We start from the raw sequence: 21,478 nt of genomic DNA, 5'->3' as shown, positions 1-21,478 counted from the left end.
ATAGCCACACAAATCAACCATCTGGTTCTTTGTATCTGATACTCAGGGAATGGAATTTCAGATCCCAACCAGGAAAGTCACCTGTGTGGAGGTCCATGTTATGTACAACATGTGTGTTCACCACGAAAAATAAAACCTACTCAAAGCAGATTCCAAAAGACTACTACCAAATCCTAAGGTGATGCTGTGGTATAGATGCTGACAAGTGAGAAGAGGGCGCGGGGTGGTGGTCTTATTCTTTCTCTACCCACCATGCTCCACTCTTTAACATCCTCAAAGCACAGCTGGTACCCACTAGATGCTCAAATCTCATTGCTGCACAAACAAACAGCTTCATCTTATTAATGTCACTTTAGAAGCCAGGCTGTCGCTTCTCACAGAAGAGAGCTGCGCTCTTCGATGAGTTGGCTCAGCTAGTCCCGTTTCCATGGGAGCATGGCAGGGCCGGGGTCTGACGCTGCTCTAAGTACTCACTCCAGCGAGGGAGACCATGTCTCACTTGCACTCGGCTTCTGGGTATCAACTATGTGAAGAGAGTCTACAAATCTACAGGAAAGCAACCGCTTCAAAAACACTCCTCCAAACACTCAGATGTTTCCCATTCCAGGGATGGCTGAAGGGAGCCTCCCTCTTGCTCCCTGGCCTCCTTCCCCTCCCTGAAGCCTTCTACTGGGCCGCCAGCTCAGAGGTCTCTAGTGTGGAGTGTGAATGAAAGGGATTCCAAGATGCTCAACACTTCACAGGGATGCCAGAAACAACCCGATTGATGTCCCAGCACAGACCCTTCACAAAGGGACACATACACTATAAATAATGACTGCAGCTACAGGCCTGCCCTCAGTAAAGTGGGGTGTGCAACAGCTCTAATTAAGAGGCCAAATTGGACCGGCTTTCACTAAACTAGTAAGAAAAATCCTGGTCCCAGGGGTCTGTCTGGATTTGCATACACCCTGTGAATGGAATTTAGACTCCATCTGGCCCCATAGAGTGGCCTGAAATTGGACAGAGGCCAAACTAAAACACTAGCTCTCTGGATGAAGGGGGTATTTAAACCTCACTCTCCATTGTCCAATCAGAACACTCCAGTCGCTGATACACAGCAGATACTGTTGTATGTGCACTGAGCCCTGACGAAAATCTCCTTAAATCTTGTGGAAAGGATATAACCGCTTAAAATAAAACCTCTTCTCATTATGGAGATCTCGGACATCTGGGAGGTTATCTATGTGATTTCGTAGATGGAACAGCACAAACGCCACGGTGAAATGACCTATCCAGGGACCCATAGCAGAGTCCAGCTAGGCATTCTCTGGATAGCCCCTCCCACCTCGGCAACCTGCACAACTCTGTCATAAATCCTGAGGCCACAGTCACTGTGTGATGGCTTCATTTTACACATCTGAGTGTCCACTTTCTTCTCAGGCCCCAGGCTCTGACAGCTGGCCCTGCCGGGAGCCACTCACATTCCAGCCTACGCATGTACTTCCTGCCTGCCTCTCTGTCACCAGCTCGTTGACATTCCCTCTCAGGAAAAAGACCATGGCCCTCTCAGCTCACACGGGGCCGGGCACTGCTGTGATCAGAATACGTGCTTCTCACTCTGTGCAGCCTCAGACAGGTGACCCCCAGAGTCCTGCGTTCTCACCAGTCTCCCCTTTCCATCTTCTTATCTAAAAACCAGGGGAAACCCTACTGAGCTGCCACATGGCAGGCCGCGAAGAGAAGCACACGGTAGCTGGAAGGCATTCTGCAAAGCTCTAATGCAAGCTGGCCATCATGGCACTAGTCATGGCGGAGATCCTGACACCACAGCAAAGTCAAGTCATTGCTTAATGGTGTGTCCTGTGTGCTGGCGGTTTCTTCCTGAGTGGACTGCACTTCAAGTCCACTCAGAAGGGCTCCATGTTTGATTCTCTGGGCTGCTGTGCTGTCCCCTCAGCTTACCACAACAGACTGAGCTTGGCAAACTGAACCGTCATCATCTGAAGGAACAGCAAGAGTGGAGGGCCTGGAGTCCTCACTCTATTCTGCCAGCCCCTCCCTCCCTCCCATCCCCCATCTTCAAAAGTCCCTGTATCTGGCCTAACCTCACAGGACTCAGGGCATCATCAAGCTCAGGGGTTGGCAAAAAGTTGGGAACCTCCAAAACAGCTGGAAAGCATACTCCCACCATGGTCCTGTGGGTCCTCGGGGGATGTCCGTAACTGGCCCCTTGGCACTCTGCAATTCTGTACGAAGTCCCCTATACTGAGCTACATACAAACATAAGTTTTCCGTTTAAATGTTCAATCAGCACGGCGCTCCCTGATAGCTATCTCCTTCTGGTAGACACATGGGCACCCTTCCTGTTTCCGTGCTTTGTTCTGGCGAGCTCTGGGATCTGGTGATCCCCACTTACCAGACATCCCCCCCTCTGATCTGTTTCTGGAAGGCAAACCTTAAATATCGAGCCTCCATCTGGCCAGGTCCCCGAGCGTCTCCTCTTAGCCTCTAACACATCTTTACAATCCAGAATGTTCTTTGCAGAACTCTCCCATCATCCTCTTCCCTCCGAGTTGTCAGACAGCTGTTAGACTGACCTTCACCCTTACTGAAGGACTAGACTCTGTGTGGTGGTTTGAAACAATAATGAACCCAAAGGGCGTGGCACTATTTGGAGATGCAGCCTTGTTGGAGGAAGTGTGTCACTGTGGGGGCGGGCTTTGAGGTCTCTTTTGCTCAAGCTTCCCTCAGTGTGACTCCTAGTTGACTTCCTGCTGCCTGGAAGGTGTAGCACTCTCAGCTACGGCTCGACATCTGCCTGCATGCCGCCATGCTCCCTACCATGATGATAATGGACTGAACCTCTTAAACTGTGAGCTACCACAATTAAATGTTTTCTTTATAAGAGTTGCCATGGTCAAGGTGTCTCTTCACAGCAATAAAAACCTAACTAAGACACTCTGTAAAGTACTATAAGGTGAAAACTCTAGTGGTGAAGACTCCATTTCCTACAACATTATGCCTGCAGCCTTTGACTTACAAACCCCATGGTCTAATGTGGTGACTTTGTGCTTTGCAGTCTGGGCTAATCCTGCTCTCAGTCTTCAATGGTTCTGTCCACTAGACCCTACTGAGCGTGCTGCCTGGGCGAAGGCTCCTCACATGTATTTTAAGAGATGTAAAAGTGCTTTGTGACTCCATCCTGTGTTTGGGGGCCTGGCTGTATTGCTGGTGGGTATGCACATGTGCACACATTTCTTTGAAAGACCAGTGAGCATCGAAAAAGCCCCACTTTCAACAGGTACTTAGTGGGGGTGGGGTGTTCTACAGAGCCCAAGAGACATCATGTCACACACCCCACTCCCAGATGCTCACCTCCTCTGGTCGGCTCAGCACATGTCCCTCAGGGCCTGTGATGCCCAGATCCAGGATCCTCTGCTGTTCCTGCAATGTGTTAAAAAGGCCAAGTAGTCAGGGGATGTGGATCTCAGGTGGCTGATGGCTAGAGATCTGAGCAAAAAGTTCCCCAGCAGAAAGTATAGTGGGCCCTGTTAGATATACAGGGTCATCCCAGACCTCAAAAAGAGAAAGGATCACTATACTATTACCAATCCCACTTGGGCAAGAAAGATCCACTAGAGCAATAGTCTGGACCCCTTTGGGGGTCACTGGATACCCTGCATATCAGATATTTACATTATGATTCATAACAGTAGCAAAATTAAAGTTATAAAGTAGCAATGAAATAATTTTATGGTTGGGGTCACCACAACATGAGGAACCTTATTAAAGGGTCACAGCATTAGGAAGCTGAAAGTAGAGGCCTTCCTGGCCCACAGCATAGCATGCAATGATGCCCAGATGTGAACAGTGTCCATCCAGAACAGTCACATTGCAGTGCCGAGAGAAAGGGCCTTTCTAGAATGGGAACCAGTCACATGCCCTAAGAACACTAGCAGGAGATCACTAACAGAGCCCCAGTAACAGAACACCAGGTCCTCTGGATTCCCACACTGGTGACACTGGTGCTCAGCTTCCAAAGCTGTCCTATATTCCTGAGCTTGCTTTCCTCGAGATGAAGAAAATTCGAGAGGAAGAGTTCCATACCTCTGCAATGATGTCGCCATTCTCTGCGTGGACTTGAGCTATGGCACCGATATCCCGGATCACACTCAGTACTTCATAGATCTGAGGAAGAGGAAGACAAGCTCAGAGACCAGAACCTGAATCTTCCAGGCCAAAGGAAATCCCCTTGGGGGTGGGGGGAGAAATGGCATCCAGGCTGCTCTGGTAGGCCAGGCTTAGGAATATGGTCAAGGGGACTGCTTCTGGCCACTCTGCCATTCACAGAGGCAGCCCAACCAAAATGACGGGAGCGTGGTGTGAGAAGCAGGGTATCTCAGCTCTGCACACGTGTGATGAGCGGCTCTCAGTACTACCTCCAGGACACAGGGTACCCTAAGCAGAGGTTACAAAGTTGTATTCCAGAGTCCGGTGGAGCATGACCTCATCAAAGGCCAATTCCATCAAAAATGAAATCCGTCAGCCATGTCCCGTTAACCTAAGAGCAAGCTGCACACACAGGAAGAATGTTTCCCCAGATGGCAGCGGTGACCAGATTAAACAGAATGGAGGAGGCTACTCAGAAAGGCTGGCTTTCTTACCTGGGAATCTGTCAGCTGGAATCGATCTTTGAAAGCCATGTACACGAGGAAAGAGTTTACCCCTAGTGACAGACAAAGAAGAGAAGCAGATACGTGAGTTTTAATAGATAAACCCAAACCAAACAATCTAGGAGACAGTGATGGCTGCTCACACATGGGTGTGTGCCTGTGCATACCTGTGTGGGAGAGAAAAAGAGAGGGAGACAGAGAAGCAACTGTGCAGGCACTTGTCTGCTATCCCAGCTGCTGAAGCTGAAATAGGGGATCACGCTTTCAAGGCCCGGCTTCAGCGTGAGCTCAAGGCATGGTAGGAAGCTTAGAGAGACCCTGTCTCAAAAAGCAAAAACTACGCAGGGCTGGTACACAGCTCAGCAGTGGAGTGCCTGGCTGGCATAGATGGAGCCCTGGGTTTAGTCTTCAGCATCAAAGAGTTATAGAGGAAACAGCATGACAGGGACAGACAGACAGAATGACAAAGCGAATGGGAAGCTAGGGGCAGGATTTCTGGACATTGTTTTCAGGGTTCTCATGATTTTCCTGTTTGGGAACATTAAAAGTCCATCGACATTAAAACCTGTAGCGTGAATACACTCTCACAGCAGCATAACTCGCAACAATCAAAAAGTGGAACCCCACCCGACCAGTGAAATACACCAGTTACGAAAGACAGGTGCTGCAAAACCCACGTGCAGAGGGTCACGGAGCAGTCAGTATCACAGAGGGCAGGATGGGGCTACCCGGGCTGGAGGAAGGGGACAGGGTTACGGAGACAGAGTTTCATTTTAGCAAGATGAAGCATTCTAGAGGTGGATAGTGGTGACGGTTTGGGGAGTTTCTTTATTTTATTTGCATGCATGCATGCATGCGTGCGTGCGTGCGTGCGTGCGTGCGTGCGTGCGTGCGTGTGTGTGTGTGTGTGTGTGTGTGTGTGTGTGTACTTGTGCCACAGCATGCACACGGGTCAGAGGATAACGTATGGGGAGTCAGTTCTCTCCTTCCACCATGTGTGCCCTGGGGATCAAATCCAGGCCATTAAGCTCAGAGTTTAAGAACGCCAACTGCTCTTCTAGAGGATCCAGGTTTAGTTCCCAGCACCCACACGGGGGCTCATAACTGTCTGTAACTCCAGTCCCAGAGTATTTTAATGGCCTCTTCTGGCTTCTACAGACACAAGGCACTCACATGGTGCACAGACACACAAGCAAGCAAAACACTCATAGGCATAAAGTAGAACAAATGAATAATTTAAAAAATAGTCTATATATGTGTATATATAGTATCACTTAAAAAAAGCTTGCTTAAAACAAGTATATTCTGACTGTGACAAGAAAATGAATTACAAAATTCTGACTATAAAAATTGTTTTTCCTTTGGCAAGCCATGCTGGTTTTTAAGAACCATTTTTTTTTAAATAAGAAAAATCCATTAGTTTGGCAAGCAGATGTCCATCCTAGCATTTGCGTTCTGGCCTCCCCAAGGCACCAGACCAAATATCCCTGTCCAAGAATCATCACAATCCCAAACAATCGTCTTGACAACCTCAGAGCTTCGAAGCTTAATTCAAGCCACCTGGGGACGCTGGACGCTGCCTGGGCTAAAGGCCTCTGGGCATCCCAGTTTTTCACTCCGTGCCCGGCAACAGTTGTCAAGCAACCTGCCTCGCCTGATCTGGGAAGTTAAAATCCAACAGCATCTGGGTATTTTCAAGAAGTGAGAACAGTCCCAGTTAGAAGCCAGAAATGCCAGAAGTATGTTTGGAGGCTAGCTGGTTCTGAATGACTTTAGGGGTACCTCTTCAGAGGTAGGGAAAATGTTACAGAAGCATCAAATGGTCATTAAGGGAAAGCTGTTGTCTCCTAGCTGGAAAAAATGAGATCTGCTTCTGTATGGAGATGAATCACTGTCTCCTCTCTTAAGAGGGAATCACCTGGCCAAGGCAAGGGATCGCCCTTCGGGAAGGCAGGTTCACCTTAAGTCATGCCAAAAAAAAAATGGAAGGAATAATTACCCTTTAAAGATGTAATGAACTTTCCATCCTAGAGTTCCAGTAGGCTTCGGGGTCACAGCCACGAGGCCTCGTACGTCTGCCCGGTTTTCTGAATTACTCAGAGAAACATAACTTTTCCACTTCTTCTTTCTATCCCTTTCAAAGCCTATTTTCTCTAACACCACGGGCTTTGCTGCCTCTCCAGCTCTCCTCCCCGCCTCGTGGCTGCGTGGCTGACCTCAGGCCAGTTTAACCCAAACAGCACGATCTTTTCTCTTTTCTTTCCTACCTTTGGGCTTTTTCCTGTTTAGATGGTCCTTGAGTGTCAAAAAAGAAAAAATCAGAATTTGCAGGGATGGGATGGGGTGGGTGGTTACCTCCATGCTAGGAAGACACTTAAAGAACATCTTAGTCCAATATTCACAGGACAGATTTTCAAATGATTCAGGGTTTACATGAATTGCCCACACAGCTAGTCTGTGGACAAGCTGGCCTCCCATCCCTGAGCCTTTTATACGGGACCTGTGGATGCTTTACCTATGAGTCTCCAGGCCTGGAAATTTACTCACGGCACACACCTTTCCAACTCTGAACCGCTAAGAACAGAACAATTAGCAGTGCTTCCCCGCAAATCAAGACCCCGTGATATCAAAGAGTGACTCCTAGAACCTAATCCTCAGCCAAGATGAAGGGGGCCCAGGAAAACCATGCCGTTCAACTCCACAACCTGAGCCCCCAACTGTCCCATAGACAGGAGTCCCGGAGCACCTCGAGGTACATGAAGCCTCCTCTGGCCTCCCTGAGAATGCTTCCTCCCATCCCCTGTGAGTCTCTGAAGCAGAAAAAGCTCTTCAGCTTGTCACAGGTTTGAAGAGTCTCACCACCTCCTCGGCCAGCGTCATTCTTGCAGGTTTGTGTGACATGTCTGCCCCCAAACTCCAAAGACAAACCTACCGCCTCGCTGCGCCTTGGAGGGCCAGTCATCCTTGAGACCACATCCCTCAAGCCTGCAGGATGCTGTTACACAAGAAGGTACCCCAGGAGGAAGCCACACTGTCATATTCATATATGCTCATGCCCCTACACTGAACCAGGGCCCCTGCAATCAGCATGAGCTGTAGCCTAAAGCCCCCATCGCTTGCTGGAGGGAGGCTCTGAGTCAGGACAAAGCATCTGCAGGAGTCGCAAGACCTACCGTGGTCCTTCACCAGAGCTTCCATCTCCTCCTGGATACCCTTGTGCCACTCAGTGATGTCCACGTGCAGGGAATAGTCACAGCAGGACTTGCTGTCAGCCCACTCCCTCCATTGATCAAAGGCAGCCAGTAGGCTTGTCCCGGGCTCAGGAACAACGTGGTCAACTGGAAAGGAACAGACATTTGTCGTCATCATCGGAGACTCGTGGGCAGGTGTTTACCACTTGAACCCTGAACCGCGCCTCCGGGGTTCTCACTGGAGACGTTGTCTCTCCAACAATGTCCCGGAATGCACTTAAGCCAGCTGAGGGCCCAACAGGGAGAAGCTGCAGACGAGAGAAGTCGTGCATGAACCACTCAGATCCCACTTATCAAATCGGAGTCCCGGGGCACATTCCGAGGACAATGAGTCCTTGTGGACAATGGCAGTGTCACGGGGCCAGCTAGAAGAGCCGAACCCTTCTTTGTGTCACTAGCTGCCATGAGACGCCCCAGAAAGGCTGGAGTGGGGCCATGTACGATAGGCCTTCGCAAACCAGCCAGCAGCTCCGCTCACTCCTGGCCACTCAGGTTTCCACGGTGTAATTCCACTCCGTAATTTAAGGGCAATCTTTCATCTTAAGAGCTTAAAACATTTTGAAGCTGAGCTTGCTGTAATATTATTACTAAGGTAGGCTGATATTTAGGACAAAGAGTATGAACTCAGCCTGCTCAGTTTGTCCCCTGGCTCCACTAGCTGCCCGCAGGTGCCCTTGGGTACACAGCTCTGCTGCCCTAAGTCTCGGTACTGCTTCTAAGGGGGGATTGTATTACCTACAGACTTTGTTGTGAAGATCACACACAGACTGAATGTCTGTCTGCCTTACAACGCTCCTTGATTTAAATCCACCAGTGCCTTTTGTGAACTGAAAATATAGTTTAAAGTCCCCCAACAAGGTCTGCAAGAGCCTGGCTGGCCTCCACAACAGGACCCTGTGCCCCCTATGACTTGTCCTCTATCTCCAGCTGAACAGGCCAGCTTTCAGTTGCTCCATAAAGCTGCTTCCTCTCACCACAGGGCCTTTGCACATGCCATTATCTCTCACGGGTTCCCTGGAGAGCTCTTGCCTGGCTTCCATGACAACATGAGGTTTTCGGGAACTATTATCACTCATCTTTTGCACACACACACACACACACACACACACACACACACACACAACAAAGCACTAAGATTCCAACTGAAATTAGCTGTCTAAGGTCCAATCAAATTCATGCAACAATAAGAAAAAGGCTAAGGACTCTGGACTCCTACAGCAATGAGTTATTTTTTCAATATAGAATATTAGATTTCCTATGCCCAGGATCAAATCAGATGCCAACTACATTGTGAGTGGCTTAATTTGGCTTCATACATATCAGAGATATGATCACCAGATACAGCAGTAACCCCTGCCTGATCATTATAATTATATACATGTATTGAATGTCACACTGCACCCTGTAAGCCAATATCATTACTAGATGGCAGTTCAAATAAATGTATTCTGAAACACGCTTCTAAGTTCTTTTGACAGAATTCTCCCCCCCCCAGCCCTTTCTCACTGGGAACTTCTCAGGCACCAGCTCAAAGAACCGGTTATATAACGTCAGGGTTCCACAGCTACCTAATATTTAGAACATGGTGTCAACTGATAAGGGCTTTGGCAAAATGCTACTACCCTACAAACTCTGTCAAGACAGTTCCAATTTTCTTCCTAATCTCTGCTTCCACTTCCGCCCTACTACGCCACCACAGCCAAAGTATCCCTTTGCTAGCTGCAAGCATTCTGGACTGCCTGTGGCTACAGCCTGCCTCACCCCTCACTCTCCTCCATCCCACACTCCCAGGCAGCCAGACAGACCTTGGAATACCCTTTCTCCTTAGCTGCGGTCCTCAAGCACATCCGCCAGGAAGCTGCGGTCCGGTCCTCAAGCACATCCGCCAGGAAGGGCAGGCTCCAGCATCTCCCCAGAGCCCGGCGAGATCTAACCCTAGCAGATGTCTCCAGGCTCCATCACTCTCGGTCCCCGGCATGGTCGGCACCCGTGGCCACCCTGTGGGTCTCTTACTCCTTTGACTCACTCACCTGTTCCTGCCCACCCCATGCTCCTTGCTCAGGCAGTGTCCCCTCACTGAAATCCTCTCTCTTCGTGCACCCCCCCATCAACTCGTGAGACTGCCACCATCTTAGCCGCACTGCCATCTGCAGTAGCTTCTCAGTGACACATAAACTCACACACACTCACACTCGGAGACACATACATTCACACGTATACTCACAGAGACACGCAAAGACACAGGTACACACACACATATCCTCACTCACGGACACACTCTGACACACACACACAAAGACAGACACACATAAACTCACACATACCTTCATTCACACAGAGACAGACAGACGGACGGACAGACACACACACACACACACACACACACAGCACAAAGCATAAGCTCCTCAGAGCAGGGACAGTGTTTAGATATAGGGGAGCTCAATGAATGTCCTGTATAATCACTTCTTGGTACTCCCATTTCAACTTTTAATCAGCTGAAAAAGCAAATGGGTGAGCCCTCAGTATCTGTGAGCATCATTCTAGGACACCCCTAGGATGACAAAAATTCAGACACCCAAATTCCTTGCATAAATCTTAGCACAGTATGTGCACACAGCCTGATACATCATCCATCTGTATACTTTGCGGGGAGGCTGAGAATTGATCTCCGGATCTCAGCATGCTACAGCTGGGCTCCACTCCAGGCCCCCTCCATACACCTAAAGCCTCTCGGGAGTGCTTGCTTGCAAGACCCAATGCAGTCCCACATAGCACTCCGCCCGTGTGGACCTGGTATTCATGCCACATTGCGGCGAATTTCAATTGCGCATTTTGTAACTTTCCAGAATTTTTTTCCCAAACATTTTTTTTATTTGTGGCTTGGCTGAACCCAAAATTAATTGACTCCACAGATGCAGAATCTTTGGGTCCAATGGGTCAACTGTGTTCTCCTGGTAACAAGGTCAGCTTTCCCACCCAACCCATAGACTGCTCTGAAACCTGGAGACCCTCCTGCTCCACCCTGCTGGACAAGGAATGCTCCTCCCACCAGACAGCATGGGACATGAAAGAAAACTGCCTTGTCAAAGCTGATTTTTCTAAAACAGAGGTAAAGTTAATATTACATCTACTCAGTTGCCACCACCACCCTCCCTCAAATCAACCAACTCAACTTGGTACATTCTCTCATCATCTTCTTTTCTACATGGTGTATTTTATTCTGTTTCCTTATCTATGATCTATCTCCTCCCCCAAAAGCTTTAAAATGGCTTTCAAAAGATAACCAAGCCAGCCTGGCCAACACACCTGCAATCCCAGCATGCAGCAGTTAGAGGCAGGAGGAACTTGACAAGTTTGAGGCCAGCCTGGGCTACATAGTCAGCCTGACACTTAGTGATACCCTGTCGGACAAAAACAAGTGAATGACCATAGAACCTTAAAATACAAAAAGATTCCATTAAACAAAAACAGGAAAAATAGATGACAAGGAGGAAGGGAAAAATGGGGGACACCAAATGAAATCAAGAGCAAGGTTGTATGTTGCATGTTTGTGTATGTGCGTGTATGCGTGAAGACATACATAAATGCATGCATCATTGTGTGTACACGTGTGCAGACCTGTATAAATCCCTTGTTAGTGTCTGTGCATGTTTACACCTATGCACAGGCATACATGCATGCATGCATGCATGTTTGCATGCGTGTTTGCACCTACATGTGTTCAAATCAGCAGATAAGCAACAATTTGAAAGCTTCACACATCTGCTAGCCTTCAAGTTCGGATCTCAGGCCCACATCTGGCAGATCTCTTCCCAGAGGGATCAACAAGGCAAATCAGTTCTCAAGAGGATACTGAGAACAGCATGCCCGGTCTGGGAATAATGCTCAACCCACTGAGTATAACGATTATTTTAAATGTCTTCATATTGGATAGGACAAAATAGCTTACATGTACACACTGGATGTTCTGATTGGCCCATTACAGACAATAAAGACTAAGTTCTCAAAGCACAGCCCCTAGACTGGCTCTCTTTCATTCTATTTACCCTGCCAGTAGTAAACATGGACACTTTGAGACACTCTTCTTTTAGATATATTTATTTTCATTTTATTTGTAGGGGTATTTTGCCTGCCGTGAAAGTCTGTGTACCATCTGTTTATTACCATGTGCATGCCTGGTGCCCAGAGGCCAGAAGAGGTCACCGGATTCTCTAGAACTGGAGTTACAGGTGGTTGAGCCATCATGTGGATGCTGGGAATCAAACCTGGGTCCTCTGGGAGAACGACCAGTGCTCTTTAACCACTGAGCCATCGCTCCAGCCTCCGGGATACCCTGCAAGATCCTATGTAAGCTCCTCACCACTAAGCACATACATAGTCATATTCCCCAGTGCTGGGCATCAAACCTAGTGTCTTGTACGTGGTAGGCAAGACTTATGATGATCGAGCTACACTGTCAGCTTCTAACTTTTATGACAGAGTTTCTTTCAATGGCCCACTGCTCTCCACAAGGTCTGCCTGCTTCCTTCTCCACCTAAGGAACCCGGGAGAGCCCTATGTAGGATACTCCATGCAGGATGTTTGATCCTGGGACAGCTCAAACAAGGGGCCTGAAGTGGCTCAGCCTCCACTCACCCTTCCACAAAGCTGTAGGGTCAGTGGCCAGGGTCACCTTCAGAACAGTAACAGGACCCACAAAGGGACTCAGACACTGTGACGCCATGCTTCTCCATCCTCAAGGAACACGAGAAGTGCCTTGAGTGTAAACCCCGGTTCATGCCCTCACCCTTTGCCCCTGTTCTGGGACCACAGATCCAGATGGACGACCTAGGGAAGTGCGTTTCTGATAAGCAGCCGTTCTGACTCTGGCTGAGTGTAGACCGTTTTTCCGTTTGCCTCTCCTTCCATTTCCGCCCACTCCGGCCTCTGAGGGGCCTGTTCACCACACAATGGCAACGCCAGTTTCAAAACACAACCAGGTCCCCTGGCTACGAGGCTAGGCCCTCCCTCCACAGCCAAAGCCAATATCTGATTAGTGAGCCACGTGATAGCCAGCACTTGGGAGAAACAGACATGCTTCCTCTCAGCTAATGACACTTGCAACCGTGTCCCTGAAACGCCTGCCTGAGCTTTCCCATCATTCTCCTTCCTCGGAAGGTCTCCTGGGAGGAGCTGTTTCTCGGGAACAGGGCAGAGGGTCATGAGCATTTCCGGAGGGAGCAGGGGTCCTCGATGAGGACGCAAAGCAGAAAACTACTCACAGATCATCTCTCTGGGGACCTTCCTGGTTAGCTGCCCTTATAAAAAAGGCACAGCCACCCGCCAGCAGCCAGCAATGACAAGGGGGTGAACATTTGGGCCAAAGCACTCCGAGAGCTGGGTTTGCTTCCTATGGTGGCCTTTCTTGTGGTTGTTTACTAAGACTTCCGGACTCATCTACAACCACTTAGAGCAAAAAGTACACACAGGGCACAGGGAAGAGTAGCTGTGAAATGCCTTGCATGCACAGACTCTCATTCCCTCCAAGGAGCATCCCCAAAGACTCCATAGACACCTGTCCACTTGCCGTATGATGAGCCAAGAGCATGCCCTGGAATGTCCCGAATCTGGACATGCTTTCAACGAAAATCCCGGAATATTCAGGGAACGGCTGACTACAAGCTGTCAGTTTTTCATTCTGAAAGTTCTGCATCTAAAATCTGGAACATCGTGGCACATGTGGGAAGCTCGACCCTGATCTCCTATGACAAGAGCAGCCAAACTGCAGCCAAACTGCAAGCATGCTACCGAACTGCTTTCAGGAGCCAGAGGAGGAGCGGGGTTGGTAGAAGGTTTTCCTAACACGCCCATGTCTCAGTACCCAGCACTGAAAAAAAACCGGGCCTGTAATCCCAGCATTCAGGAAGTGGAGGAGGAAGCTTCAGGAAGATGACTCTGGGAGACCAACGGTCAGAAACAGAGATGGAAGCTGGGAGCAAGGCAGGGAGAAGCAGCAGTGATGCTCTTAGAACAGCACCTGTAGTCTTCACGCCTATCCCAGGCGGGCATGCATGCTCACAGCTCCCAACTCAAGAAACACTCGCTCTCCTCTCCAGCAATGATGCATGGTGATCCTGTCAACTCACGTGGGCGTCGTGTCTGAGCGCATCACAAAGTGATGTCATGTACCTTCCTTTGACTGACACTCAATGTAAGCGGGCAGAGTGGGCTATGACCCTCCAGTCACAGCTGGGGGACACACAGGAGTTGTGACTTATCTGCTATAATAATTTAATGAGAAATTTCCCCTAGGAACTCAGGTATTTGTACACTTGGTCCTCGGGTGGTGGCACTGCTTGGGGAGGTTTGGGAAGTTTAGGAGGTACAGCCTAGCTGAGGAAGTGGACCTCTTTGACAGTTCTTAGCCTTGCCTCATTTCTATTTTACTCTCTCTGCTTCCTGCATGTGGGTGGAGATGTGGTCTCTCTCTGCTTCCTGTTCCAGTAGCCTGCAGCCAACGCCTTCCCTACCATTACGGACTCTGATCCTGAACTGTAAGTCAAAATAAATCCTTTCTCCCCTAAGTTGCTTTGGTCATGGGGTTATATCACAGCAAGAGAAAAGTAACCCATCCAAACTGGGAATGTGAAGCAGTGTGGCCTTTCCCCCAGCCTCCTGCGACAACCATCTTCCAGGCATTGTGCTGGAGTGGTTACCACACTCCTGTCTGCCTTCCAAACACACGCAGGTTCCCTGAAGCAGGCAGCTCTAAAGGGAACCCCAGGGACAAAAGGCAAACACCCTCTTGTGTGGGTGAATGCTCATTCGGGGCACCAGGTTAAGAGTCTGTCAACATGTCTGCTCCTCATAAAACCCTTTCCTCCATGCAGCTCACACATGCAATGCACCCCTGGCAACCCAGATCAAAGGCCAGGCTAATGAAATCTGTGTGTTGTGATGAAGGGTCATTTATAACATGCAAATCCCTTGGAGAGTGATGAGTCAAATGATGAGGGGTAATTTCCTGACTCAATAATAGCAGATGGGGAGGGGGGTGCTGGTGAGAGCCCTCAGGTCATCTGCAGATAGCAAGAGGTCAAGATCTCAAGAGCAGGTCCATCAGACTGAACTGCTGGGCATGGGCCAGGCACAGGAAAAGGAAGGCCCAGAATGATCCTCTCCACTACAAACATCTTTCCTTGCTTTCTAGGGCTTGATGGTTTGAGCCCATTCATTCATAAAGGTTGTACATGGCTAGGGCATTAGCTGAAAATTTTATCAAACCATGAGCCATGTGTGGTTTGAATAAGATGGCCCCCATAGGCTCATATATTTGAATGCCTGATCTTCAGTTGGTGGAACTGTTTGGGAAAGATTAGGGAGTGTCATCTGCTGGGGGAAGTGTAGGTGGCTGAGGGCTTTGGGTTTTCAAAAGCCCACACCATCACCAGTTAGTGTTTGAGAGCCCTCCCTCCTGCTAGCTCCTTCTCTTCTCTCAGGGTTGTGGATCAGACGTAAGTTCTCAGCTAACCCTCTGAAACTGTAAGCAAGCCCCAACCAAATGCTCTCTTTTATACCTTGGTTGTAGTGTCTCTTCTCGGCAACAGAACAGTGACTAAGACAAGCCACCGGGCTGGGGATATGGTGCAATGGTCAAAATGCTTGCTGTACAAGTATGAGGACTAGAATTCAAATCCCGAGATCCACAGAAAAGGCCAGCATGCCCCTGGAACCCCAGTGCTGGGGACATGTCCCTGGGACTTGCTGACCAGCTAGTCTAGCCAAAACAGTGAGAGATAGTAAGAGACCACTTCATAAAACTGGGCAGAGAGCAATGAGGGAAGACATTTGATGTTAACCCCTGATCTCCATGCACATACACAGGTGAACACACACACACACACACACACACACACACACACACACACCAAAAACCTTGAGACATGACCATTGATCTGCAGAAATCCTCAGAGGACTTTGTCTTTAAGGCTTTTACCTTATGACCACAAAGCCAACTGACATAAGCTAGCCGGACAGCCTCTACCTGGAGATTTTGCAACTGAAATCAGAAGGATGTCACCTACCACTTTCCTGACAAAGAATCCGGGTTCCAGGCAAGTTTTGAACAATACATAACCTCAGGGCTGTGGAGACAGCTCCGTAGGTGGAAGTGCCTGCACCCATGCCTGGTGACCTCATATTTGATGTCCAGAACCCACACGGTTGAAAGAGAATGGACTCATGTAGGTTGGAAGACAACTCTACACCATGGTACTCCCTCACCATAGACACACATACCCCCGCACACCAAATAAATACATGCATGAAATTGTTTTAAAACAGATTTTTTTTCAAGATGTGTAATCAGATGGAACAACTTTGGAATTTAACTCAGATCTGAATTCTAAATTTCTATTTTTTTCCTTTCCACTGTAATAGAAGAAATATTACCCATAATCCCACAACCTTATTAATAACTACTTGTCACCCATATTATTCTCCAGATCTGTCATACAGATACATATATGTAGTGTGGGTGTAATCACTGGCCATGCTCATTTTTAGCTGTGTGGGGTTTTATTTTATCTTAAGAGCACATCATGTTACTATCTTCTTGATCCATTTTCTAATGAGTTATTCTTGGGGTTGCCTATCAATTCACCATTTCCCTGAGGAACAACTTTTAGGTTTTCTACATCCCCCAATGATGCATAATGTTCTTTTTGTGTTTATTTGTTTGTTTTTTTAAGACAGGGTTTCTCTGTATTGCTTTGTAACCTGTCCTGGAACTCGCTCTGTAGACCAGGCTGGCCTCAAACTCACAGAGATCTGCTGCCTCCCGAGTGCTGGGATTAAAGGCATGAGCCACCGCCACTCGGCTATGCATAATGTTCTTATGAACAGACTTGTGTTCCTAACTGGTCCCCTACTTCAAAGTCTTCCCTGGAGATGACGCTGGGGTCAACAAAAAGGGATGGACTATGGCTCTCAATCCAGACAATCAAAATGGAATGGCTTCACTCTGCCACAAACAATTCATGGGGACATCACTTCAGATAATACTGGTGCCCAGTGTACATGTTTGCTATTTATAGGGACAAACACAACACCCTCTTTACCCTTCTTTGCTGTCTTTGTTTTAGAAAACTGGCCACTTTCCAAGATCCATCTAGGAGGACCAAGGAACACACGAAGGACTCACAATCTCACGAGAGTCTGGTCCAGCGGTCACTTGTGCCATTTTAGTCCTAACTCTTGTTCAGGCCTTCTTCAGCTACCAATCTGCATCCAGGACAATTCCCAGCTAACACTGACCCATTAGGCATGCGCAATGGAGACAGCTTGGTAGGGCTGCCCAAGCCCCAGCTCCCAGCACTGAGAAAATCCATGTCCCAGCTCTACTCCACGTTCATCCCCCCAGCATAGACAATTCACAGCGAATACCACCCCTGCAGCACAACTGTCTCCTGGGGAAGAAAGCAAGGAGAACCAAAGGTGAACGCTCTAGCCAAACCCGTTCACTCGCAATGCTACAGGCTCCAGGCCTCCAGCGTTTCCCCAAGTAATGCTGAAGTCACTCGCTGAGGGAGGGGTGAGGTTCCTCTTTCCTGTCATTAGACAGGCACTCTGGGTCAAACTGAACAAACGCCACATTGACAGCGGCTTATGTCCCCTACCAAGGAGAGAAACACACTCGGATTCCTCTGGGTGTGTCAAGCCTGGAATTCCTCTAGCTCTGACATCCTGAGAGTGACTCGATCCAGCCCTGCCATCAGAAACTGGCCATCCACCCTGACCTCAGAAACACTGCAAGCCCCCACGCTCACCAGCTCTCATGTGCTCAGTGCCGACCATGGGGGCTCACTAGTCTGAAAAGACAGAATGAAATACTTGCTCATTTAAAGAAATGTCAGAGGACCGGGAACATCGATATCACATGAGAACAGGCCCCAGAGCCCTAACTGTCCACTCCAAGTTCGAAGGAAACAGGGACATGACACACTGCAGGTCTGGCCTTGAATCCTGGAACTACCACTGATGGGGTTCAGGAAGCTGAGCAAGTTAATAAACTCCTCAGAGCCTCATTTTCCCCAGTTTCGGCAAAAGAGGCATAGCAACAGTGTCTGTCCCATAGCATTGGGAAACTGAAAAACCACAGTGCCTGGGTTTGCACCCAAGAACCACTTCTGTCACTGGCTGTAGAACTTAGGGGTTATTGACACTCTCTGGACCTCAGTTTTCTCATCTGTAAAATAGACATTATTCTAATACCTGTTGTGACACATCATGTGGCAAGGCCTCACAACAGGAGGTCCTATCAAGCCTCTGTCAAATGACTAACACAGAAAGACAAAAGCTGTTTCAAACAACTCCCGCCCAAGTGCTGTGGTCCCTAAAGGGTGAAGCCCCTCCCGGGGAAAGCAGCCCCACGCCCCCAGCAGCAGGGGAAGGGGATGGGAATGAGGGTGTCCTCCAGCAGGGAGTTTCAGCAAGGGAGAACAGGGTGTGGGGAGGAACTGGATAAAGGCTCTGCAGAGGGAAGGCCAAGGCCACAGCACCACAAGAAAGGCTTGGAACTATGAGTCACCCCCTCAGAGGAACAGGCTTCTGCCGAAACAGACCAGAACCCAAGGAACAAGATGAAGCTGTCCTATTTACAGGACAAGTGAGTGGGTACATCGCCGAGATCCTCTGGGGATTGTTGGAAAAGGAGACATCTCGGTTCCTGGGGAAATTCCCTGCACTACCCCTCACCAGCCCCCATGCCAGGACACCAGGATGCAAAACAAAATAAAACAAAACAAATCTTATTGTCTGGAAAGTGTTAAGATCAGGTAAATTCGTTTCCCGATGTTAAGAGGACTCAGATATGGGGAAAGCTGCCAATCAGGGCAGATAACAAACTGGCCTCATTAGCAGGGCTCTCTGTCATTCCAATAAAAAGCAAAGCAACCTGATCCTGGAGGTTCCTAGAGATCTCCCCACACATCAGTCCAATCCACAGCCGCCTTTGAAAAGGCTAGAGCAATGCTTACTGTCAAAACCCCCAGGGACACAGGAAGCCAGGCTCCTTCCCGTTGCCGTGTGTGTGTGTATGTGTGTGTGTGCGTGTGTGTGTGTTCACGTACACATGGGTGGGTGTACAAGCATGCATATGGAAGTTCATACATACATGTAGGCCTGTGCATATGTGACAAGGAGGGGTGAGGTGGAGGCAAGCTCCCTACCCTTCTTCTTGGGGCCTTTGGGCCCTTTAAGGGAAATAGAAGAGACGCTTCCCAATTTTCACCACAGTCTGCCAGAAATAAACTCCAGACGATGAGCACATTACAGAAAGAGTAAAGAGATGAGTCTGGGGGACCGTGGAGGACAACCTAAAGACTTTCTGCATGAGGCTAGGTCAACCCTTGCTGGCCAGATTGAGCTCTGTGAACACTACCTCAACAGGGGGGTGGCCACTGGCTGGGCTGGCCAGATGAGGTGGCTGGAGAAATATGTCATTCATGACACTTCCTGTGTTTGTCTCAGCTTTCAGTTGCCCTGGGCTACAGGACCACAGATTTGGTGCTGGCTTGCCAAAAATAAGAGACTAAGGAGCAGGGTGGAACATCAGAAGAAAAAGAAAGGAGGAAGGGGGGGGGGAGAGAGAGGAAGGGAGGGAAGGAAGGAGGGAAGGAGAGAAGGAGAGAAGGAGGGAGGGAGAGAAGAAGGGAGGGAGAGAAGGAGGGAGGGAGGGAGTCAGCTAAGAAAGGTCATATACCACAAGGTTTCCATGTACAAAGAATGCAATTAACTCAGTTTTCATTCCAGAAGGTTCCTTGTCCAGAAGACAACCCAAGGACACACTTGAGGACTTGGTCTTCCCGTTAGCAGGGACAAACAGCAGCACACACATTTATTTGTACAAAGCTATGTGCGAATACTCCCAAAAGCCCAAAGGCGACAGACAATAACAGGAAAGAGCCCTGTGCCAACCCATGAGAAGGGTCGTGCTTACATTTCCCTTGATGTCCACATAGAAATACTACAACCTGATGACAGTGACCCTTCTGTGAGAAGACGGATTGAAACAAACACTGCAGCGCTCACACCTATACAGATAATACACCATTAGCATAACGAAAGGAGCATTTAGTTTAAATACTAACCACAGTGATACAGGACTCCATCGGTACATGGACAGACATCCCACCCTTGCACAAAAGCTTTCAGGATAGCTCCCTGTGCCGTCAGGAATAGATCAGCTTTCTGGGCTTGGAGCTAAACTAAGAAACAAAAACAAAGGAGCTGGCCTCCACTGTTTGTTCCAACATTGCACAATGCCTCTTACATTCCCTCCAAACGAAGTCCAGCAGGAAGACACGGTGAGGTCATCTGTTGACTGGGCTCGATTTAAAGCCAAAAAAAAAAGTGATGGGTGTTTTCCTCCTAGGAACCTGGACTGAATTCAAAAGCATAGCACAAACGATATCACGGCCTCACTGGAGCCTAACACAGCCACTACACTAACCAGAGCCTCCCTTTTCCACTGGGGATGATGGTTCAATGGGCCTGTTTTGTCCCCAGTGAATTAGAAAGAATGAACAGAAGCCAATCTGGATGGGGTCTGATAATGCTGTGGAAGGCTGATAAGGAACCTATGTTTAGCATCCAGGTGACACCCACCGGCATGCCACCACACATAAACACCAGCATGTGCTCACAATAACACAGGCACACAATATACTCTCCCCATCCTCGGGAATAATAGGGCTAGGGAGGGATGACCCAATTGCCAAGCACTGCTCCAAATGCAACAGCCGCTGAGAGCTGAAAACCTGGGTGACCATAAACGCCATTCATCCAATCAGCCAAATCAAACGCTCAACAGTCATTTGTTTTTATGAATATCCACACCAATCTTCTATCCATCTATACACATAAATGTATTATAAATACAATGTTAAAATAGTATGGTATATAAATTATTTATCACTAAGGGCGGGCGTGAGTTCATTTCTCACAATGCTGTTTGCCTATAGTCCCAGAATTCAGACAGTGAGACAGGAAAATGCCTTGAGCCTAAGAGTTTAAGATCATTCCAGGCAACAAAGAGACTGTATAGCAAGAAATAAAATAAAAATTAATTAATTAGGGCACTTACAGCCAAGCCTAATGGTTGTTCAATCCCCAGATCCACACAGTAGAAGGAGAGCACCAAATCCTTCAACTTTTCCTCTGACTACCATAGGCATACTGTAAAGCACACACACACAAATTCATGTGCACATGAACCCATGTGCAGGCACGCAAGAGAGTGCAGGATCCCTGGAGCTGGAGTTGTATGCAGCTGAGAACCACCAAACATAGGAGCGGGAAATTGGACTCGGGTCGTCTGCAAATGTAACCCACGTTCTTAGCCGCTGAGCCGTCTCCCCAGGGCCACCTTTTAAGATTCTGAGTTCATCGAAAGTAATCATTTAAGAATCTTTCTTAACAGCATGCAGTTTTTCTATGAACAAAGGATTCCCTTTAACTTACTAAACTTTTCTCTTAGGTAGCATATGTAGTATCTTATTCTTAAAATCCTTAGTTTTGTGTTGCTCCTATAAA

The 21,478-nt window shown here is 48.4% G+C and overlaps 1 protein-coding gene across 3 annotated transcripts in view; it reads right to left on the bottom strand.

Annotated features, from left to right (window-relative positions):
* The window catches only part of Dpysl2 (dihydropyrimidinase like 2), a 100,250-nt gene that overhangs the window by 21,403 nt on the left and 57,369 nt on the right, over positions 1–21,478 (bottom strand). For all 3 annotated transcript variants that reach the window (XM_005075236.4, XM_005075237.4, XM_040740621.1), the window contains exons 4-7: positions 7,829–7,993; positions 4,647–4,708; positions 4,090–4,170; positions 3,358–3,426 (exon numbers count right to left, since the gene is read on the bottom strand). In XM_005075236.4, coding sequence (XP_005075293.1) covers positions 3,358–3,426; positions 4,090–4,170; positions 4,647–4,708; positions 7,829–7,993 — 377 coding nt within the window. The remainder of the gene's footprint in view (positions 1–3,357; positions 3,427–4,089; positions 4,171–4,646; positions 4,709–7,828; positions 7,994–21,478) is intronic.

The sequence above is a fragment of the Mesocricetus auratus genome, unplaced genomic scaffold, assembly GCF_017639785.1.
Source record: "Mesocricetus auratus isolate SY011 unplaced genomic scaffold, BCM_Maur_2.0 Super-Scaffold_100707, whole genome shotgun sequence".
Taxonomy (NCBI): domain Eukaryota; kingdom Metazoa; phylum Chordata; class Mammalia; order Rodentia; family Cricetidae; genus Mesocricetus; species Mesocricetus auratus.
The sequence above is the reverse complement of the archived record's forward strand: the minus strand, read 5'-3'. Positions and strand labels throughout refer to the sequence as shown.